We start from the raw sequence: 24,873 nt of genomic DNA, 5'->3' as shown, positions 1-24,873 counted from the left end.
ACATTGCAATACTGTTCCACTACACAGGGATTTGCAAAATCGCCAAACCTATGCAAAAAGTTGCTGTGGAATTGTGAGTTAACTTTTAAGGGAGTTAATGGCAAGAGAGATGAAGCTATATCGGAATGTCTGCTGGTTTTTGTGTGCATAGTTTGATAGCGCCTACCACAGAGAGGGAACTGGAAGAGGTGGTGACCTGGTTGTGGAAGGTCCCAGAGAACTTTACCTGACCTTGTCTTGGTTCTTGCAGATCCCCAAGAGTGGGTAAGGAGGCACTCAGATTTTGTCCTTTTGTGTAGCAGCACCAAACCAGACTGCGATGGAGGAACACAAGATTGATTCAATGACTGCTGTACAGAACCGTCTCAACAGCTGTTCCTTCTTCAGAAAACACAGTTAGCACATCCTGTGCTGGGCCTGATCTCCCACTTCAGGTCCTGAAAGACTGTTATTCCCATAGACTCATCTGTAGCCTACAGACTTGAGCGTATTCAGCTCCAAGTGTGTTGGCTGAACCAGAGCAGCTGTTGCGTGTGGGTGTGTCCTTACATGAAGAATACATTCAAGTTGTTTGCCTGTATTCTGAATTATCAGTATTCTGAGGAGGATCTCTGCAGAGACTAAAGTGACTGAGGCTGAGGGAATGCCTTCTGACAGCGGCAGAAGACTCTGCTCTCAGCCTCCAACTATGTGCATTCCTTTTTGGACATTTGTGATTGTAAAAACCTTTGTTTGTAGTTGTTGTTGTTTTTTGTATTAGTTTTAATGTAATTCTTTAGATTGAGCACCTGCTATCACAGCCTTTTGTTTTGAACCCATTCTCGCTTTTTTGGGTTAGGGTTAGTCCAGTAATAAATTGTGAAACTTTGGACATTTGTGCCATTGCTTACCTTGGGAGCTGAGACTGATTCTTCTCTTGAATCCCTTTTTCTACTGCTATTATGTTATGCACCTTCTCCTGAGACGGCTAAACAAAACAACATATGCTGCCATCCAAGAAATGTCATTTTCAGGGACGTCACTTTTATGAGTGCAGGCCTGGCCACCAAACACTTTCCATCTTGCCTCAGATCCGAGCCTGGCTCCATAGGTGTGCTCCAGTGACCTGCATCTTGGCCAGGAAGTGGTCTACTGTATAAACTTAACTAGTGCTATTGACAGAATGATGCATTCTCCACCACTGCTAAGGCGGCATCCATTTTCTAAACAACCAATCAATTCCAGAAATGACACATATGAGCAATTAAGAATCATCAATTAATTATACACATGTTTTGGACTGTCAGCAAACAAAGAACATGCAAACTCATTATTACATGATAACAAATATTTGTAATATGAAAAACACATGCCCCATGCACAAAAAAAAATTGGTTAAAGCAAGAATTTGTTGACTTTACTGAGGAGAGAGCAATGACACAGTGTTGCTGTCATTGATGCAAGGAGGCCAGCAGAGGTCCCCAGAAAACTTTTAAGAAATGTTCAGAAGGACAATATTTATTTGTAAGACAACAGCGGTGATGGCAATTGGCAGCTGTTTTGAGCGTTCTCCAGATGTTCACGTTTAGGACATTCCTGTAATCCACTTTCTTACTTTCTTTCTTTCTTATCTAATTATTGGTCTTTGTTGTTTTTTGAGTTCCCTGTACCTACTATCCATCTACATCACTTCTCTTCCTTCTATTCTATAATTCTTCTCATCAAATACCAAATTCCAAACCACCTCCATCTTGCTTCTTGTGCTTTGTTCGACAATTTGATGAAAATGATTTCCTTTTGACATAGTCTTCCTCCACAGGTCTAGGTGGGGCCTTGATGCGCACATGCGTGCCATCTATGGCACATATGACATTGGGGAAGCCTGCGGTAGACGATTAAGTTAATACAAACAGTCTGTCGCTACTCGCGTATGACATGTACAGCAGACCTACATTACCAATTTTAACTGTCATATACTGTATCTGCAATACAATAAAATGCCTTCTTGATCATCAGTGGGTCATTATGGCCAGGGAAGGCGACAAATATGTTGAGGAACTCCTTCAGAGCCAGGTATACTCTGCGTATCTCCCGACATACAGTTGCTTTGCCAAGACCTTCTGCATCACCTACAGAGGTGGGCAATCTCGGTCCTCGAGGGCCGGAGTCCTGCAGGTTTTGTAGGTTTCTCACTTCCAACACAAGCTGATTCCAATCAACAGGATCGTTATCAGGCTTATGCAGAGCTTGCTGATGAGCTGATCATATATCAGCTGTGTTGGAGAAGGGCAACACGCAAAACCTGCAGGACTGCGGCCCTCGATGCCCACCTCTGACCTACACTGTACAGGAATGTCCAGCAGGCAAAGAACCGTAGTGCAATGCAAACAGACTGCACAGTGTTTAGGGCTTGACTGCGGCGTGTGACCTTGTTTAAATGAGGCTCAAGCAGACTTCATAGGTACACTATGCTGGGCCTGCTGAAACGGTACCTCTCCCACAGGTAATCATCAGAGAAGTCCAGTGGGTTCTTCCTGTCCCTGAACACCCTTGGGGCGGGTAGTTTAAATGCTCGTTGAATTATCTGAGCATTCTGCCACAGGATAATCAAGAAAGGGACATGCCAAGACATGGAAGTTGGGTTCTCTCTGTCTCTTCTCCCTCACTCTGTCTCTCTCACTGTTTGTCACTGTGTGTCTCTGTTTTAGCCACGCCATCACTGTCTTCTGCCTGTATCTCTGTGTGACCTCACACTGGGATGCACTGCTTTTAAATGGTTTGACCTCAATCGATTCAATTATTCAATTAACATATGGCAGGTCTTCATTTAATATGTGTGGTAAGGCATTTTTTTATGTGACCATATTGTTTTTATCTTATTTTATGTTGATCACTTACTAATGATGATAATTATAAGGTCTCTTGGAGTTACATTTTATGTGTGACTTCTATATGAATTAGTTTAATTAAAACGCATGATTTTAGAAACAGTGAAAGTGGTGAGACATAATTTTCACTGACTTTTTATTTTTATTACATGAAATAAATGATGCAAGCGTAGAAATCCACCTTACAGAACAGTCTTTTGACGTGTTTTTTTGTGTGACACACAGCTAAACTAAGCTTGACAGTTAACCTGCTCCGGAGCAGGTTAGGTCTGCAGCATAAATTACCATGGTTACTGAGTAGAATTTATATAAGCCACCTTGATGGAACAGAACTCTGATAAAAATGAGCCGGGTTCAGCAAAATAAAACAGACTTTTTCTTAATCCGGCTTGATGGAATACCCCCCTAGAGGACAAAAAAAAAAAATAAAACAAAAAACAACAACAACATTGAGCTATATGACTCAGCAGTAATGACATAATCAGTATACAATCTGAGGTAAATCTTCTATTTTTCAATCCCCCCCCCCCCCCCCCCAGCCATAATAGAGTGTGGCCTTCAAACCAATGCAACCCTGCTATCTACTCATATTATCAGAAAAAGACATAGGCTTACTAATACATCAGTTATTACTATTTTTATTCATTTATTTATTATTATTATTATTATTATTATTATTATTATTTTACTGTATAGCTAACTTATCATAGCAGTTAATGAATCTATAGTAGGTTATAGTCTTTAGCAAAAAATAATATTTTAGCAATTATTTACAACCCTTTTACTTTCAACTGTGTTAGAAAAATATTGCAAAAAAAATAAATATATATATTCAAATAAGATTTGATTAACTAAGAACTTATTCAGCAATATTTAGATTTTAGGGTGCCCGAGTATCAGTACCGTGCATGTGCCAAACACAGTACAGATGTCCACTGCTTATTTGCGGTTCAGCACCCGTGGATTTGCATAGTTATCATAGACAGTTTTTGTTTTTCAAATTTTTGTCAATATTTTAACTTTAATTTTGTAAATTTGATGGTCAAACTGAATGAATCAAATTATATATTTTTATGATATCATAAAAGAAAATTAAATATTAATGTTGGTGTCTAAATTTTTCTCCAATTTTGTTATGGCATTCAAACTATTAGCAACGAGGCATATTTAATATATAAATAAACAATGACACTTTGAGAGACAAATGGACGAGTGTTGAAACCGTGTTGCTGTCCATGGTGCTGATAGAGGCTCTGTATCTGATGGCGGTAACATGCAAAAACCCTCATAAATATACTCAAAGTGAATTAAAAAATAATTTAAAAAAATGACACGTCACCACAAATGTATTGTCAATGGCTGGATTAACCATGCGCATTATGTTATCATTTACATTTCCTGTTCTATACATTTCTAAATGAAGTCTGCTTAAATCATACCAGTTTTAGCCAATGTAGTGTTTTTCATTACACGTTCTTCGAATACACGTTATTTTGTGTTATTTATTTATTTATTTATTGTACGGGTTTGATGAGCACACGTGAGTGTGTCGGCACGTCATACAAACCCCTCCAGTAGGCTGGACCAGAACACGTGAACTAATGTGACACATCCCAGTGTGCTAGCTTCCGGTTATTCCAGCCAATCAGAGAAAAGTGCGTTACGCCTTATAAAGCCATCTGCTGTCAAGCCTCCCTGCTTGTGTCCCACTGTCCTATGATCCTCTTCCGAATTCTACTACTGCATCCCTGATCCACCACAAACCGTGAAGATGGCGGCCCGGGTAAGAAAAATTAACATTATATTGTTACACATGGCGTTTTTAGACGAACACACGCTCCCTGTTCTGTATCCAGATAAAATGGGCTGCAAAATGTCGGACTATAGCTCGATGGCTAGGACTATCTTGAATAGAGCCAGCCGAATGTCATTGCGAGTGTTATTTGTATTTATTTATTTAATTTGCCTTGATGCTGCAGCCTCGCACGCGTTCGCCACGCGTGTATAACCAGTCAAAAAAGAGCAGAGCCCCGTCAAATCAAGAGTGTGGTTGCTTAATCCCGGGAGTTGCTTGCCCTTGAGTCGACGCTGCTGCGCAAAAAGCGGTCACTGAATATAAACTCCCCTTCGACTGGCGGCGCGTCTAACATGACGGTGTGCATCATTCTAATGTGTGTACCTCGACGCGTCATGTGTTGGGATCCCAGCGCCTGTAGTACTGAGGTGACAGTATGGTTTAGACAATTCATTCTGCAGTCTTTTTATGCGCACAATCATGATACGAATTTGAGGGGTGGCACTGCATAGTTGTGCAAGACTTGAGGCCATGTTTATCTAATGTGCTGTCCGGTAACGTGATAGCTCTCGACACAACCTGTATGTATTCACAGTAGTATTATTATTGCATGGTGGCTGTTTTATTATGGACTAACTGCATGGTTGGTTCTGACGCTCTACTGCAAAAAGCTCACATTTACTTCTGTATTTTTTGGGTTTTATTGGTCTAATGCATGAAATATTTTGGTTAGGTCCACTCTCTTCAACATAACAGTACGGTGAGGTTCTGGTTTAAAATCTTGGCTCAGAATTTGCAAGTTCTTACAGTGTTTGTGCGGGTTTTCTACAAGTACTCCAGATTTCTCCCAGTGCTCCACATTACAAAATTACACCTCTTAGGTTCATTGAAGACTCTAAATTGTCCTAAATTGTAAATGTAAGTGTGAATGATTGCTAATTTGTCTGTATACTGTATGTGCCCTGTGATTGACTGGGAACCAGTCTAGTGTGTATCCCGCCTCTAGGGTTAGGGTATACCTGTATACTACATGTGTATATAGCATATATTATATAGACTATACACACATTTTTCTATTATAACCTTTCTCTGATAATTGCCACTGGGTTTACTTTTACTTCCTCATTGTGAGGCAATATGTCCATTTCCGTTTCCTGCCCTTTAAAGGACTAGTGGCCTTCCCTCTGATGATTCATTGTCATTCACCAACGTATGTGAGGTTTTCAAAACCTGCTAGGCATCAAATGAGTCTGGGAGACTCTGCATCCTTTCTGTTTCACACAAATTGCTTATAGTGTTAGCATTACACTGCAAATTTGTATGCCTGTTACGGTTTTGTAAAATTACACACGAAACATGACAATTCTGCCAGTACATTAGATCACTTCCACTTGCTGCATGCTTGCACACACGAGAAACAACATGTATAAGTTAACTTGTTGTCATCACACATAAAAAGCACAGACATCCCTTCTTGTCTTAATGTTATGAATAAGTCTTGTTGAAATGATAATAACACAATTACATACATATTTAAGTTAAGACAGGGAGGGTTATCATTCTTCCTGCCGAATATAACAAGACTGCAGCAACAATTTGCTGTGTCACAGTAACCTGACAGCTTGGTCGAACGATAACGTGAAGCACATTTGCAGAATGTGCTCGTCTGTAAGGGCTTGGGCATTGGAGTCATATAGTTGAAACAAAAAAAAAAGTTTCAAATGAAGCCTACTTACCAGTAGAGGTGGAACAATGTAAGTACATGTTTCCGTTGTGAAAAACCTCTATCTGCTTGGAATCACTCACAAGGTTGGCCAATGTATAATGTCAAAATGTCAGCAGGACAGCTTCAAGACATAAATACTTTCACTAAAACATGGATTTACAGTGTTCAGCATATACGAGTACACCCCCTTTAAAATTGAAAGATTTTGTTTAATGTCTCAATGAACATAATAACAATTTCCAAAATTTGGACAATATCAGAAGGCGGCCGTTTTTCTACTTTCTGTCATGTGAAAATGACATCACAGTTGCTCAGGTGAGCTGTGATTGGTCAACCTGAGCCCTGGGCATCTGTGATGTCATCTTCAGTCTATAGCAAGTGGCAAAATGGCCGCCCCCTGAGATGGATAAAAACGGCTGAATTTTGCTGCATAACTCATGTTCCACAAATGTAATATTAATCAGAATGTCATGTTTAGACTAGTGAGGCACTGACGATGCTATCAACAGCATCACACATCTGGTCAGCAAACACCTAGACAGCCCGAAAGCTTATGCACGTGTGTTGTTCGTTGACTTTAGCTCAGCGTTCAACACAATGCAGCCGCACCTGCTTTTGGGTAAACTGAAGGAGATGAATGTGAACCCGTACATCTCGAGGTGGTATCACTCCTTCCTGACACAGCGCACACAGCAAGTCAGGGTCATCAGCTCCCTCTCGGAACCCAGATTGATAAGCACAGGCGCCCCACAGGGCTGCGTCAGCTCCCCGGTCCTCTTCACGTTGTACACAAATGATTGTGTGACATCACACCCAGAGAACTTTATCATTAAGTTCTCTGATGACACAGCTATCGTCAGCTTGCTGCAGGCCGGCGGTAGCCCACTGGACTATTTCTCAGAAATAGAGAAATTTGTCCAGTGGTGTGACCAGAATCATCTTGTGCTCAATGTGGGGAAGACAGAGGAGGTGATATTTGATCCAAAAACTGTTGGTGACCACAGGCCAGTCGTCATTAAAAGCAATCACATCAGCCAGGTGGGTTCATACAGGTATCTGGGGGTCCACATTGACAACACACTCAGCTGGAGGGTACACGTTGGAAGTCTCTGCTCCAAACTCCAACAGCGTCTCTATTTCCTACGCAGACTGAGGGTCTATGGGGTGGAGCAGAGGATCATGCTGTTGTTCTACCGGGCTGCATTGGAAAGTATCATCAGATACGGCATTGCGGCCTGGTACGGCAACCTGACTGTGCAGTCAAGGTCACAGATTGTCGGTCTGATGCGGACTGCCATGAAGATCATGGGGGTCGGGAATCATCCTTCCCTACAGACGCTTTATGAGCGGTCCGTCACCGGACTGGCACAGAAAATTGTTAATGACCCGACTCACATTCTGCATCATGAGTTCCAGCTACTGCCTTGCGGCAGGAGATTCAGGGCCCCCAGAACCAGGCTGAACCGCTACAAGAACTCATTCCTGCCGACATCCATCAAACTGCTTAACAACCGACATTAACTCAGTGCAATAAGATATATGGTGCAATGTTGTGTACATACCCATGTGTGTGTGTGTATATATATATATATATATATATATATATAGAAGTGTGTAAATGTGTGCGTGTATATGGGTGTGTGCAATGTACTTCTCTACACATGTATACTCCTGTGAAGACTTCTGGGAAGTCTTCTACTTATTGCTGCACTTCTTATTTATTTAATTTTAATTTAATCTCTTTCTATTCTGTTGTTTTCTCTTACTGTAAACTGCAGCTGGACGGAGTCCAGGAAAAAGTTCCCCACGGGGAAAGTAAAAGTATATCGTATCGTATCGTATCGTACATACTATTGTCAAGAAATGTGTAAGGTTGACTTCCCCTCTAACTCACAACATGAAAGTAAGGTTGATAATAGAATTCATAGGTTAAAAAATCCTTAGTTTAATCAAATTAACTAATGTGAAAAATTAATGCATCCCATATCAAAAACAACTACGTCTAGTATTTTCGATGACCTCCATGACTTTTACGGACAGTAACATGTCTGCCAGGCCTGGAATTAACAAGTTGTCAGTCTTTTTCTCTGGGTCTACTTATTTGTGCAAAATGCACTTTGATACATTTAATTTAAAAAATACTTTTTTGGGGTACTAATTCACAAATCTTGATTGCAATCAATGGCCCACATTTGTGGAAGTATTTTGTAGTATAGCATCCCATAAAAAAATCTTATTCTAAAATGAAAATAAAGGTGTTCTTACAAACTAGTTGGGGTGTACTCATTCATGTTGAGCACTTTAGCATGTTCCATGTCCTACTTTCATAGGAATATGTCTTTTAATTATTCTTGATTAGTGGCAGTAGGTTATTTATGATCTCTTTCACAGATGCCTTTAAGCCCCCCAAAAAAGGTCAAACATTTGAAAGCAAAACCAAGGAGTAAAATATCTGATCTGAGACTGCGCATCTATTCACATTTGCATTTCAACTGAATTTCAATTATATCTTTTAGCACAGATCTGTATAAGTGCTAAGTGCCACGCTGAAAAGAAAAAGTTGCTATTGTAACAAGAGTTTCATATTTTCAAATATTTGTTTCAGTACTTTATACTAAAACTTTAGCTTGACAAGACCCTCAGTAGCTCTCATCTTAATGCAGGTATATGGTTATGTACATAGTAAATTCTGTAGTGTAAATTTGACTCTATTAGAGTCTATTTAGACTCTATTTAGTTAGAGACCAAATAGACTCAGTTTCATAGTAAACTTAAGATTTACACTAGGAAGACAGTAAAATAAAAAAAATAAAACTCACTCAAGGGTTAAGGTTTGAACTCACAACCTTCTGCTTGGCAGACTGCCACACTACCACCTGAGCTATGCGCCTCCTACTCTTTGCGCTTTCACCGAGAGACCAAAGATCGTTTTTGGTCTGTTGGAGTTAGAAAGATTCAATGCAATCATGGAATCAGATGCAGCTGACATGAGCGATACACTAACAGAAAGCAGGAGCTGTGCGGCTCAGGGAGTATTATTTTTATTAATTTCATTTATTTACTTTTATTTCCTCCAATTCTTTATTTTACTCGCTTCCAAGTGTAAATATTACTCTAAAACTTAGTCCATTTGGTCCCTATCTAAATAGAGTCAAATTGGCGCTACAGAGTTTACTGTGTATATATTCAAATTTTCGTCGCGTACCATTTGAAAAATGATTCTGAAAATCTATTTATGCGCATTTATGTAAATAGAAGTTAGCTCATACCTTTCATAGTGTATATGTTTGTAGAAAAAGATGACAGTCATCCAGTGTGAGTCGAAATGGCTAGCAGCCACCGCGGACACACACAAGGACTAACACACGCAGATTGGCACACATTCACACCCACTTGCATCCCCCACTCTGATTTCTTAAGTGCTGTTGCTGGGCATACTGTGGCTGGTCAGTCTTTCACTCAAACATTTCCACTGATGGTACATTTTCAAAGAAAAGTATAATGCAAGTCAATTGCTTTTATACATTGATCTGTAGTCTATAGTCAATTATGGTCATGAAAGCCGCTCCTATTGTTGATAAATGCAATTTTCTGCATGCTAAAAATGATTACAATGATTGCTTTTGGTTTGTAATTATGATAGTGATGATGATGACGATGAATAAAGTGATGATGATAATAATGAAATGTTTTGAGGAAAATTTAATGACTTAATAGTACTTAATATTGATAACATGTTACACAGTATAGTGTATTTCAAGAGTTACTCTTACTCTTATTGTATATAAAAAACACTATATAATTACACTACTCACAAACAGTTAGGGATGTTTGGCTTTTAGGTGAAATTTCAGGACAAGACTAAAATGCATCGAAACCTTTACAGGTGAACTTAATGTGACCTTTTCTAAGCTTTTGAATGCACATGTTCAAGTGTTAAATGTTTGTATGTTGCTGTTCTCTAACAAGGAGTTTAACGGCAAAATTCACAACAGGTGTTTGATCCTTGAATCGACCAATAAATGTCCTGGGTCAATTAGAGCTGGTGTTTAAACAGTTTTCCTCCTCATGCTGTTCACATTTTGACATCATGAGTCCAAGACGACACCTAACAACGAATCAACAGTACCTTGCCATTGTGATGCTTGAAACCAGATGTTCTCATACGAAAGTGGCCACTGAGCTTAGAGTGTCACAGAGTGTCATCAGCAGGTTGCTACAGAGATACTGGAAGAGTCACAGAAAGATGTAGAAGTGGACGTCTTTTGGCCAAATCCCATGCTGATGACCGCTACATTGTGGACAATGCCCTGAGAAACCGGATGATGAATGCCACTCAATTTAGGTACGTTTTGGGTGCCTCTCACCTCCCTTAGTGTCACATCAGACCATTCGAAAATTGTTTACATCAGCGTGGTCTGCGTGCTAGACGACCTGCAAGAGTAGCTGACCACACCACCAGACACAGGCGTCATCGTCTTCACACAGGCCCAATTTCATCTTCATGGACGACAATGCTCCAGCTCATGGAGGTGGCATCATCAGGGAATGGCTGTTGGAGACTGGTGTACTTCAAATGGCACTTTCTCCAGACCTGAATCTTATTGAGAAGCTGCCGAATCAGCTGAGTCGCCATGTAGAGGCTGAAAACTTCAATGACCTGAGGGCTGCCCTTCAAGAAGAGTGGGATGCCATGCCTCAGCAGACAATGAGTCGACTTGTGAACAGCATGAGACGTCGTTGTCAAGCTGTAATTGATGCTCAAGGGCACATGACCAGTTATTGGGACGTTGACATTTTTGGTTGTGGTGTAGCCACCATTGTTAACTTTTTTTTCAATCAATTGCTTGAGATGAGGAAACCATCAGTGCATCCTTCTACTTAAATGCCCTGCTTTCATGATATGATATCACTTTAGTGTGAACTTGACATTTTCCATGAATTTCACCAGAAAGCCAAATATCCCTAACTTTTTGTGAGTAGTGTATATGCAAATATTTGGAAAATCAGCTTATAGCATACTCTGATATCCAATTTGGATATGTGGGTTCAACTCTCTAGTCTCTACATCTATCCATATAGCCCTGTATGGAGTGGAAAGAAAGTATAAGAGTAAAGTATTGATAATAAATGTTGAAATGAGGCAATGCAAACATGTTTGCCTTTTTTTAATAAAAAAAAAAAAGAAAAGTTTTCTGAGATACAAGGCAGACACTATGATGTCGCATTTTTTCTTTAGTCGTTTATGGATTAAATGCAGAAATCTAAATACTACTCATCACTCACTCAAAATATTCAGGTTTACTTAAGTTTTCTAGTCCAAACAACAAAACTGACCCTAACCCTGAGCCTCAGGCATGATACATGGGCTCGACCCATGCATGTATGCAGTCAGCAGCAAATACTGACACGTTGACACAATTCTATTTTATAATGGATTTGTAATGAAACTAACAACTGCAGACATTCAGCATACAGTTTGTATGTACTGTGTGCCTTTCACTTTTTAGGGACCAAAAGTAATGTAGCAAATTAACAAACATTAATCAAACTTTCTTTTTCTAATAACACTTGTTTGCAAATGATTTTGCAGTCAATTAAAGTCTGCAAAGTATAGATCTCACCAGATGCTGCATTTCAACTCTGGTGATGTTCTGCCAGGCCTCTTCTGCAGCTGTCTTCAGTTTCTGCTATTCCCTTCAGTTTTGTCAGCAAGTGAAATGCATGCTCAATGGATACAGATCCGGTGATGAACTTAGTCATTGCATAACATTCCACTTTTTTGCCTTCCAAAATGGTTAGGTTGCTTTCCCAATATGCTTATTGTGATTGTCCATCTGCACTGTGAAGCGCCGTCCATTACGTTCTGAAGCATTTGGCTAAATATGAGCATATAATCTCTCCTGAAACACTTCACAATTCATCCTGCTTCTTTTGTCAGCAGTTACATGATCAGTAAATACAAGCGAACCAGTTCCACTGGTAGCCATACATGTTGACCTGGCTGTGGAACAGCTGAGCAAGCAATTGTCTCATTACTTTTGGTCCCCTAAAACTTAGGAGTGGCATATACAGACTGTTGTCATTCCAACACCATTCACCTCATTTAGATGTATAGTACTGTATATCCCCTTAAATAAACAATGAAAGTCTGCAGTTAAGGCACATGTTGTTTTATTTCAAATCTATTTTGGTTGTCATGTATCAGGCCAAAAATGTGAGAGTTGTGTCCCAATATTTTTGAATCTGAAAATAATTGGTGGGTGCAAAATGTTATCGGTGGCTTTCTGGTGTTTTTCTGTCCCTAAAACCCAAGATGTTGACTTAACACCTTCATAAACTGGTTCAGCAACTCACACAAAAATACTAGGCTAAGTTTACATAGGTGGTTATCCATAGACAAAAGGCTTGATTGCCAATAGGCATTTTTGTTAGTGATACCAAAGACCCAAATGCCAAATGCACACCACTGCAAAGTAGAGGATGTCCAAAATATGCTTACTTAAGGAAGTCTTGACTTGTGGTTGTAAATAACAGTTGAACAACAGCCTCCCTGTTACAAAATCTGCCGCTCCTGGGGAACCTTTACATCATCTTTCCAAGGCTGGCTTTCTCGGAATAATACATTTCCTCCGCAGGTAGAAATCGGTCTATACAGGAGTAACCACTTTTGCCTTTAGAAATAAATGGACAATGACAGTAATACTAATAACTAAAATTGCTACAAGGAAGCCTATAAATCAGGTTTCAAATTTGATGTAATTCAGGAAAAAAAACATCAATGATTTGTTTCTTGTTTGTCTGTTTATACCCCAAGCATTTGTAATATTAAGTCCTCCGTCTAAAACTGTTATTGATGTTCAAATGGTGGATAATCAGTGTAGTCCACAGGCATTTTAAGGTGACTGAGGATGTTGGTCAGATTGTAGCTGTAGTGCTGTTTGCATTAAGGTCCACCAGGCTCATCCCCCGTATGGCCAACATAAACCAACAGATTAGAGGAAAGTAAAGCACCCCAAAGGCATGTAAACACTGCAAAGGGTTAAGAGTAGTCTTAGTCTGTAATGATGTACTTAAATAGAACTTACCATGCTGCTCAGTACAAATTATCAGCAAAACGATCCATCCGTTTTCTGTTCTGCTTATTGGGGTCAGAGTCTGATCTGGAGCCTATCCCATCTAACAATTGAAAGAATTATTACTAATATACATGTTATGTTGGCTGTTTTAGTTTTTTTGATAGGGGATCATTTAAAAATTTCATACTTTATTATGCCATCCCCAGCATGTACATTCCCATAGATCTCACATAGATAAAATGATGCTGGTGTTACAGGTGGACATCTAGTTCTAAATTCCAACTAAATGTGAGTGCTGACAGATAAAGGTACAATGAATGACAAAAACAAACAAACAGAAGGTTCAATTGTGTGGACCCTCAGCCATCAGCGAGGGCTTTGTTAAGTGGATTACTAGTGCGTGTCCGCTGTTGCTTGCACAGCTTGTTGCCCAGAGACTGAATGTAGGCCAGTGTTGGGGAGTGATAACAGTGATAATGAATTCAGCCTCACCTGCCTCTTGTCAACCTCCCTCAGCTTGATCTGATGGCATCAAGGAAAATCTACAATAAATGTGATCCCAGAAGTACAGTAATTCTGTGCAAATTGTGTGCTGCAGGCTGCGAACGTGCCAGTGTCAGTGGGACGCTTCCCTCATAAATTTCAAATTGTCTTCCTCAGCTCCGGTGTTGGTTTGTTTGACCACCCACTCAATCTATTTTATGGCCAAGAGAGGAATTGTGGAGTCTTTATACTTTGAGGATGCTGCTGTTGGCTACACGGAACAAGCATATCTCTTGCCTCAAGCAACAAATACACTTAATTTTATTGTTCTTTGCAAAACTTGGACTTGATTGCTCTGCTTGTATTCTTGAAATGTTGTGCTTGTTCCATCGGTGCAGCCAGGTACATCTTGAGTACTTTATATGGAAGTATAAACATGTAAAAACCATTAAGTGATCTTCTTTAGCATCTTCATTATGGTCCTGGGTGAGTTTGAGCCTATCACAGGTGACATATAGACAAACAACCACTCATATTCATATTTATTGACAATTTATATATAGTTTTGGATCAACCTAACATATGTACATACACTAGCTAGTAGCTACATGTATTTGGAATGCCTTACTAGAAGCATGTAGTGGGTGTACTAGTGCGCCCTACTCCTCCTAGTGCACAGAAATGTCTTACAGTAGTGGAAAACATCACTAGTCATTGATACTAATGCTTTCATTTCCATCATTGGGAGTCTGCAGGATGAAGATAACTTCATCAGCAAGGGAATGTGACATTTTAGCAGCATGACAGTGTGTAATGTGGCAATTAAATGAACTAAGATAAATGCGACATGGTACCGAGCTGCATTCTGGCGTCCGTAAACAAGCAACGCAAACTGATTACAGTCGTCTCTCTGTCATGAATCAAGCATATTAAAAATGTTTTTATTTTACCATAGCAATCTTTTGTTTTAAATCTCCATTAATACGTCTATCCGCAAATTGTTTTCAATAGATAGCCTCTGTAAAAAAATAATAATAAAAAAATCTGCTTGTAATTAGTTATGGGCCTCTTAAATATATATATTTTTTGTTGGTTTATTACAAAAATTGTTTTAGTTTGTAAAAGTTGCAATAATGAATAATATTAACAATGTGCGCTGAATAATTTTCAGAGCAACTGTACTGTAACTCCACACAAGAGAAGAATTTATTTGAATTTTTTGTAGTACTGTGTCTTTGACGTGGTGGGACCCTTTACAATGAAAATGTTGAAAAATGGGTACCTAGTCAAACTGCACTGCTTGGTGAAAACAACTTTGCAGTCTCTTGCTTACTTCCCTAAACACTGCTGGCATTCAACACTTGTTGTGAATATCAAAAAACACGGAACCTCACTAATTTACTCCACAACACCGTATCATATTGAAGTTGCAGGGATAGTTTTAAGGGACTGGTAGTAGTTGCTGTGTTATGCTTAATCTTCTGTGCAGCACTTTGTTAGAGCTGTGGCTTTTGTTAAAGTGCACTATAAATGAAGTTGGGTTGAATTCAGGCCTTGGGCTAGTTAAGGCTACCATCAGCCCATTTTGTGTGGGCTGCAGCCAATTAGGCACCCCATTTTGTCACAATTGCTTTACAAGTTCAACTCATTATTGAACAATGAATTTGGCAGAATTGATTAGAGATAATCAATGGACTGATTGATTACTATAACCATTCTTAGTTGACTGAATTTGTGGCCTTTCTGCTGACAGGCCGATTTCTCACAGGCATTGATGTTTCTTTGCTTGTTGCTTTTTGGACCTTTTAAGTTAGACCGGTTTTCCGCCTTTTTTCACAATTTACAACAGTTTCCTGCTGTCTGTGTCATGATTCGATTGAAATGCTCCAAGGATCTCCTCGATGTGAGCTAGAGTTCCCCTCGCCCCATACACTGCTGGGCCAATGGCAAGTACTGCTGATGTTTAGTAAATTCAGGATTGCTTGCTCACAGACAACTTTTTTTTATTAATTATTAATTATTAATTATTTTTAATTATATTGTCTTTTAGCTTTGATTTTGCCTTTTGTTCTGTTTTTGTCTAGGGTTTAACTGTTTTTATTTAGTTGTTACTAGGTCTTTAGCTCCAGTGTTACCTCATGGGGGAGCCTCCCCACTGGGAGGGATGGCTGGTCTCCTGCGGGTGGGCGGTCGTCCCAGGGGCCCCTTATCCCTGGGGGCTGTGGCACGCTTCACTTTGTGAATCTTTGAATCTTGTGTATCTTTTTATTGTACAATGGATGTTTTAATTGTTCAGCACTTTGAGTTGCATTTTAATGTATGAAAGGTGCTTTATAAATAAAGTTTGATTTGATTTGAGATAAATAAAGCATAATGAACAAGTTTTTTTTCCCTCTCCACACTTAAGGGTGGGTTGTAGACGCCAGAGTCTCTTCCAATTGTATACATACAAAAACTTAATTGTTCCTTAAATGTCTCTTTTAAAAAACATTTGGGGTGGGGATAGGAAACGTTCTCAATGAATGCTTTTGGCAGCTTGCAAGCTGGGTCAATTTTTGAAATATGTTTTAATCAATAAGGTCATCATTGAAGTGAGTGAGTGAGCGAGTGAATGTGTTTGCAAACTAGAGCTATAACTATATTTAGACAGCCCGTTTGCTAGCGAGCTGCAGCAACACTCAAAATTAACACATTGTTTTCACTCGCAAACAATACCACATTAGAGCACACCATCACCAAGGAGACACATCGAGGACAAATAGAATGGAGACCGACACAAACAAACCCGTGTACATACTTGTGCTTCTGTGCTTCCTTGTTTCTGACAAGAAGCTGTTGGTATGTTTGATCTTATCAAATCCAATCTGATGGAGTTCTGCCCTAATTTCCCATCCAGTGCTCTCATTTATCCAACTAAAGATTGTGATGAGCATACAATTTTAGTACAAATATGTAAGGCCAGATTTGTAAATACATTTTATTTTTTAAGGAGATACAGATAATTTCTGCAGCCACAATCACGTCAAATAAACTACCAACAAATAAGGCACGCAATGATGAACAAGGGTAAGACAAACATCGATATTAAAATATATTGCATCGTCATCTCTTACAGAACAGTATTGATACATCAGCAAACATTATTGATTTTTTCCTTTTTCCTGAGAGAGCTAAGTATTGTTCATTCGGTAATCTTACCGATTCGACATGTCATCATCATTGCTCTCTCTTTTTTTCTTCTCTTTTTCTTTTTTTTTGTATGTGTGTGAGTATGTGCATGTGAGTGTGTGCTCATTAATTCACCTAAAACCTATTAAAAATCCCATACTGTTCACCTAAACCGAATACTTCAGAATCCAGCTAGAATCGTGAGGTTGTCAGAAGACCCGAGGAAGGATCAAAGAAAAGAAAGGAAAGTGAAATCCAGCACCGACCAGACATCACCTACTACCCATCGGGTTACCAACCAGTCTTTCACCAACCCCAGAAACATCTAAATTCCAACAAATTAGGGAGACCTCAAGAGACCAAAGGAGAGACTGAGGAAAAGAAGGAAGGATAGATGAAGCAGAGTGAGATCCACAGACATCAGCCTCCACCGATTCAACTACCAGAGGAAGACGCAGATTCTGTTTGAATTTCGGTAGATGCTGGTGTGGTGGATGTGGCATGCATGAAAACCTCTACCAAAGAGGGGAGCCGTCGACCCCGGCCAGGACAGAGCAAGCACAACCCCCCAGGGCCCTCCAGGCCGCGGCAGCGCCAAGGCACAACCTCCGGTGATTTGTCGCTGTCTGATGTCCAGATATATGCCATTACACACTTAATGATGCTTATATATGAATAACATACTAAATTCATGGAAATTTGTTTTATTTACTTTAAAAAGTTGTGAGAAACATCAACAGTATCATTCCTTCCTTGCTGTACTTGTTCTGAAGCTTAAGTCCACATTCAAATGCCTAATCCATCTAATTGTTTCATAAAATAATCCAATATTTAATATTAATTAATTACTAATTGATGTGCAGCGAGAAGATTTTTTCACAATATATCCAGTTTTTTTTAAAAATAATTTCTGTATTGTGATATAATGGCTAGTTTGCCAATCCATCCCTAAAAAAAGTAAAATATTTATCCAGTTTGTCTCCAATTGTTTGTTTACACTGACAGCACTTAAATTTAATCTGTGCTTCTGTCAGAGACTGCTTAACTTCTAGAAAACTGTAGCAATTACAAATGATTTAGTATTTACGTTTAATCATTTTGTTTGTATCGGAACGGCACAAAAACAAAAAGGGAAACAAGCCAAATAAGACTACATATTATGTATTCCACACAGAACTACAAAAACTGACTGGACAAAACTAATGGAACACCTATCTTAATATTTAATAGCACACCCTTTTGTGTAAAAAACAAACAAACCAAAAAACAAACTGAAATCAATCACTTCTTGTAAGCATCAACAGTTTTCTCACACTTCTCTTCTGTAATTTTAACCCATTCTTATTCTTCCAGTTACTGTTCTTAGGAATCTCCACAGGTGTTCTTTGGTATTTAGATCTGGACTCATTGCTGGCCACTTCAGAACTCTCAAGACCTTAGTTTTAAGCCATTTTGGGTGCTATTTGAAGTGTGCTTTGGGTCATTATCGTGTTGAATAACTCATGACCCCTGACGGAGACCAACCTTTCTGACACTTGGCCCAACATTGCGCCCGAAAATTGTTTGGTAGTCTTCAGATTTCATGATGCCATGCACACAGTCAAGACATTTGTCCCAAAAGTAGCAAAGCAACCTCAAAACAAACATTAGTCAAAGTTATAAGTTTTTTTTAATTGTAGAAACCGTGTTCTTTTAAGTGAAGGTCTCAATTTGTTTTCGATAAACCGTCCGATGACCAAAAAGCTTGACTTTGGTCTCATCTGTCCGCAGGACATTCTGCCAAAAAGATATTTACTTCTGCTGCCACAGTGCCATGGACTGTGAACTTCTTGGTGTTGCGCACAGTAGACACAGGAACATTCAGATCTCTGGAGATCGACTTGTAGCTTTGAGATTGTCCAGTATTTTCCACATTTTTGGTTTTCAAATAATTTGACAATACTTTACTTTACTCTTCTTTCTTTTCCCATGCTTAGTGTGGCGCATACAGATACACAAACATGATGAGTCACCTTCTTACCATTTTAACTGGCTACAAATGTTATTTCTAAATTGCCAGCACCTGTTTTTTTTTGGTTAGTTTTTTACCACAGGTGAGTTTAATTACAAATTTAAGTAGCGTGGTATGCTTCCAATACATTTAGGCCCCATCCACACGGAAGCCAGTTTCAATGTATCTTCACAAGTTTCTTCCCGTTTAGGCCGTTCGTCCACACAATGGCCCGGTTTCGGAGCTTGAAACCGATCACTTTTGAAACCGGGCTCCAGTGTGGAAAGATTTCAAAACGCGGACCGTACGCGTCCGTCTGGACACCATATGCAGGATACTCCTCCAGTGATGACATAATGGTCGCAGCTTGATGACGACGCATTGTCGCAGATTGATGACGTATGTGCCAATTCTCGCCTGACTGCGCGCGAACCGTCAGTCTGTCAACAACAATGGCGGATAGCCATGTCGTAGTCGTTTTGCGCAACCTCCTTAGCTTGCTTATGCTTTTGCAAGCAAAATATTTTGCTTCTTTATTCCCATGTTCAACAAGCGGTGTTGTACTTGAATCACCCGCCATTGTCACTTCTCCTGATTTCGTCTTTTTCCATGTTGTTTTGATACATGCAAAGCCATGTTTGTTCTGTAGATTGCAATAAAGTTAGAAAAAAGTTTTCGTCTTCTTCGCTGATTCTTCTTCTACGCTTTCCGTTAACTCTCTGTGGCTGCGCTACAGCGCCACTCCAGACTTGGCATATACATTACAGCCGTTAAACGTCCTCAGCGTCTTCTTTTGGACACACGTAAGTCTTAAAATGCTTCTGTGTGTACGAGATTTGTTTGAGGAACAAAGCCGACTTTGCTTCAGTCTGGACGGGGCCTTAGACTTTCTTAAAATTATGAAGAGGTACCATTATTTTGTCCATTTTTTTAGTTCTGTGTGAAAATGATCAGATTTGGATTTTTCCCTCCCTCTCTGCTTTTATTTTGTGTTGTTCCAAAGCAAACAAGAGAAATACATTTAAATATCAAAGACTCTGTAATTGCTACAGTTATGTGGGAGAAGTGGTATGTTATCTGCAGAGGCGGGCATTTTACATATTTTTGCTAGTCTGTCAGTCATTCATCAGCACCCTGGGCCACCTTCCATCATTGTCAGTCTACCGTTTTTGTTTTTTAAACCAAACTAACTTGTAATCGGCGGTCCGTTGTTTATTTTATCTATGCTTCCATCGTCACTTCATCACTGCTATTTTAGGACCGACCAAAAAAGGTGGGTATGCCGTCAGTCAGTCTGTCACTTTAAGTGGACAAAACCAAGCAATGATACTCCCATTATTCGACTGTTGCCACTTAAATTCACAATATAAATCATTTACATTGACTGCTCTTGCATAGTCCGCCATTTTATTTTTTGTAAGTTTCTCATCATTGGTCAGCAAAACAAGGGTCGGTCGGTGACGGACAGTACTGGACAGGACTGCCCACCTCTGATTATCTGACAGAAGCACAAGGGTGGCAATGTTTTTTTAGGCCATTACTGTCCTGTATCTTTGAAGTCTTGTTTATGTTGGTTCAGATTCCATATAATGCAATGAATGAAGAGATGACTTCCGCTTTCGCTCATGGATAATACACTTGAACCGTCTGAATCTTGTTTATCAGACTAAAAATAGACAAGAGCAAAAATTCCCAACCATTGCAGCACAGTACAGCTATTAAAAGCCACTGTGCTCCACCCTGATCCTGCAGCATTGATTGTTGGTGCAGACATGTAGCTGGATTCCCCCCTGAGTATCAGCACTATGAATAATTCAGGGTGATGCTTAAGAGTGAGATGTTTGAAATGAGCAAGAGGAGAGGATGAGAGTGACCACTTTACTGTAGCGCACAGCTATGAGAGGATATACTTGCCTCAGAAAAAGTGGAAATAACTTAGGGAGCAACATTAGACACTCACATGTGGGGAAATTATTATTAGTAATTAATAACAGGCTTGATACATCTAGAAGTTAAGACAAAAAAAGAGAAGGCAAATTATTGGTTTGCTTGATTGCAGGTTAGTTACTAAATGAAGCCTTGCTGAATGTGACATTGATAGTCATGAATATGTGAATGAGGTCATTGAAATATATTTATTAGTGTGGAACACAAAATGTTTGCCTATTGCTACTCAAATGTCAATCATCTTTCACATAGGCAAAATTGTGTGGAGAGAGTTCAATCAACGTTTTACTGAAATCTAAAAGGGTGAAACAAGCTCAGCATATTGTCATATAGTCTTCTGTTTACAGCATGTTTCTCCCAGCTTGTATCAATGAATGCTCCTCGATGTCGTCATTTGATGAAGATGTCTCCTAAAGATGATGTCATGCCATTGACACATATCAGAAATACACAGTATATGTCAGAATTTATTGCTGGGTGTGGGGGTGCTGTGGTGGGAGGGTGTCTGGGGTTTTGGGGGCCGCACCCCCAGCCCAACGCAGCAGAACGGGGCACGGCAGGCCCACCAAGCACCCCACCGGCCCACAGCCTCCGCTCCCTTCACGACCCCCCCTGCTCCCCACCCACCACAGCCTAGCCCCCGCCGCCCCCCCGGCTCCAAAACCCCCAGACAATTTGTCACTTTGTATTATCCTTAGCTAAAACAGGTGGTTGAAGCGTACCCTGAAGTGTTGGATTTTGTTTCTTTACCATATTTTTAACTTGTGCCTAATGTAAAAAAATCTTTGTTTTATTTTGTATTTTTGAAGCAAGTTTGCATATGATATAAACGATTTATCTGAGAAAAGATGGTAGATATGTGTAATTCATTTCTGCTCCCACACACCTAAATAAAACGATTGACTGTTAAGTTGAAAGTCGGGGTTATGCCATATGGGAGAAAGCCCGCAGGGCTCCAATTAGGCTTTTGTAATTTCTAGTGCCTTCCACCAGGCGGTCAGGGTGGCGGAAATCATTGGGTTTTTTAAATAATTGTGTCGCTTAATCGATGTTGTAATAAAGAGTAAATCTAAAAGTCTGAGGTTGTTACAATCCTTCTGTTCTAGTTCCAGCCAACAGTTAGTATCTCTGTTGGGTTGTGCCTATAGAACGATATATTGTAGCTGGTTAGCTATATAGTAGTGCATAAAATTTGGTGCCTCTCGACCTCCTTTGGATTTACTTTTCTGAAGAGTAGGTAGACTAATCTTTGCTTTTTTTTGTTAGAATTTTGTTACGGCCGAGTCCAGCGACTGAAACCAGTTAGATGTAGGTTTGAATGGAATCATTGAGAAAAAATAATTTATTTTGGGTAAAACTTTCATTTTAATGCTGGCTATTCGTCCTATTAGAGAAATAGGAAGATTATTCCAGTGCTGCAGGTCACTGTGAATGCTATAAGTTTAAATGAATTAAATCAGTTAATTTAGGTGAGATTTTTATGCCTAAGTATTTTAAATTGCCTATAGTAAAAGAGTAATGTGGGTCCTGGCTTGCAGGGTTCCATGAATTTTCTGTAATAGGTCGTAGTGTTGATTTTGTCAAGTTAATAGAATAATCTGATAAATGTGAGAATTTAGTTATTAAGTTAGATCAGTGGTGGCCAAGTTCGGTCCTCGAGAGCCCCTATCCAGCCTGTTTTCCATGTTTCTTTCCACTAACACACCTGATTAATGATCAAGATTTTCATTAGGCTTCTGCACAGCTTGCTGATGAGCTGACAATTACATTCAGCTGCGCTGAAAGAGGGAGACATGGAAAACAGGCTGTATAGTGGCTCTCGAGGACCAAACATGGCCAGCCCTGAGTTAGATACTGCCCCTAACGAGATAGCAGGTTCTTCTAAATAAAGTAAAATATCATCGGCATATAGATTAATTTTATGTTCTGTTACCCCGGAATGAATTCCTTGGATCCTCCTATCCTGGCGTATAGCTAATGCAAGCGGCTCAATAAATATCGCAATAATAAAGGGGACAATGTTTTTTATTTTTCCTTATGCGACCAAATGCATTTCAGAAATAGCAGCCAATAAACCTTAGAGTCAAAAGTACATTCAGCATAGTAATGCCAAGATTCAGTGTGTGGATGGATGTGGACCCAAATGTAGGGAAGCAAGGTGACAAGGCACAGGTGCTCAAAAAAAATAAAAGTCAAAGTACAAACTAGACTTTTGTAGAGTTTGGTAGAGACACAAACAGCATTGACAAAACTGGACAATGAACCAACAAGGACTGAAAGAAAGCAGAGAACTAAATACACACTAACGAGACACCTGGGCAAGACACACATGGCTGAGGGACCTGATTGGATGACACAAGGGTCACAGATGGACATTATGAAATTTGACATTGACAAAGGGAGACACAAGAAAAACATCTAAAATGCAAACATAAACCAAACCAAACCAAACACAGATCAAGACAAGTCATCATGAGCCAGTGTAATCAAGCCTTAATGTTTTCAACAAGTACTGCCCCACATAAAACAGACGCTCAGCAACACATGCATATTCAAACTAACATAATCAAGAAACGATATAAACAGGAATTCTAACAATTTAATTTGACATCCTGCGTCATTTACGGTCCATCGGGTACATGCCCATTTTCGTACGTCACCATTGGGGAGCTACAAGTCTTTTGCAGTGGGTATGTCAAATGTCGCTCAATTTAAAATAGCCGTTGGAAGCTCCCTGATGCTCGGTCCTTGCGCCTCAATGCGCATTTAAGACAATTGAGACGCTCCTTTGAGAACAACTTCCGGGTCGCTTTCACTATTTTGAAGAGCGAGGAGCTAGGAACGATGCAATTAAGAGACATGAGATGAACCCTTTGTCTTTTTGCCTTCGCTGACTGCTTACCTATTAAGCAAACACAGCCTTTTCATTAAACTGGGTGTTTTGGGAATTGTTTTTGGTCTTTAAGTCTCAAGACTCACGGATGACATGAGTATGAGTAAAATTCTTCCATGACTTATAATTTGAATGAAGACAATGTGATGCAATCACATTTCTTACCTGGGGACTGCCCAGCTGGAAATGTAATGAATTTGATTATTCTTTTATTTATTTATTTTGCCTTGGCATGATTACGCATGGATCACTACAGGTGCATCTGTGTCTTCTTATGACTTCTACACCTTTTCCCCCTTAAGCCAATTCAGTACACTAAAAATGCAACTTTTCTGCATTTAATGTGTTTTTCTTTTCCATATTGTTTCATTACCTCCTATGTCTTGTTTCCGAGCATGTTGGCTAATATTGCAAACTAATCCAGTTCATGTAAACATTACATCAATACTACCAGAATACATTTGAATGACCCTGCTTACCTAATGGAAATTCAACTTCATGGTGATTAATTTATTTAATCATATGTGGGAAGGTATTAGGATTTTGTGTAAGCCTACATTATCCCTTGTGTATTATTGGGCATTTTCCTCATCCTTAATTGACAATTAACAGGAACTCTTGTCGTAACAAATTCGTCAGTGTTTCACTAATCACCCCACATTGAGACTGTTGTCACTCATTAATATGGGCAAAGAAATGCGGCCATCTTATAAAACCCTGCATGTCGCTTTGCATATGCAATCCAGTTGTGGGGTACCAGATCTGGGGTAAAATTGTCAATATGCTTGAATTGGGCAGTTTGAAAACAAAATTTCCCACGAAGAATGTGTTATAGTAATTAGTAAAGAACAAATGCAATGTCATGAAATACCCTCATCTCTGGCATGCATGCAAATTAATGTCATCAGTCCATGTATAGTCCACA

General features: G+C 39.5%; 1 protein-coding gene across 3 annotated transcripts in view; it reads left to right on the top strand.

Annotated features, from left to right (window-relative positions):
• The first annotated feature begins 4,521 nt into the window (after window positions 1-4,521).
• The window catches only part of nsfa (N-ethylmaleimide-sensitive factor a), a 43,994-nt gene continuing 23,642 nt past the window's right edge, over window positions 4,522-24,873 (top strand). For 2 of the 3 annotated variants that reach the window (XM_077557998.1, XM_077557997.1), the window contains exon 1: window positions 4,525-4,650. In XM_077557998.1, coding sequence (XP_077414124.1) covers window positions 4,639-4,650 — 12 coding nt within the window. In that variant the 5' untranslated portion in view covers window positions 4,525-4,638. Of the gene's footprint in view, window positions 4,651-24,873 lie in introns of all 3 variants that reach the window. The other variant, XM_077557999.1, reaches the window with a different exon arrangement.

The sequence above is a fragment of the Vanacampus margaritifer genome, chromosome 2 (assembly GCF_051991255.1).
Source record: "Vanacampus margaritifer isolate UIUO_Vmar chromosome 2, RoL_Vmar_1.0, whole genome shotgun sequence".
Classification (NCBI taxonomy): domain Eukaryota; kingdom Metazoa; phylum Chordata; class Actinopteri; order Syngnathiformes; family Syngnathidae; genus Vanacampus; species Vanacampus margaritifer.
This window is presented reverse-complemented; position numbering and strand designations above follow the sequence as displayed.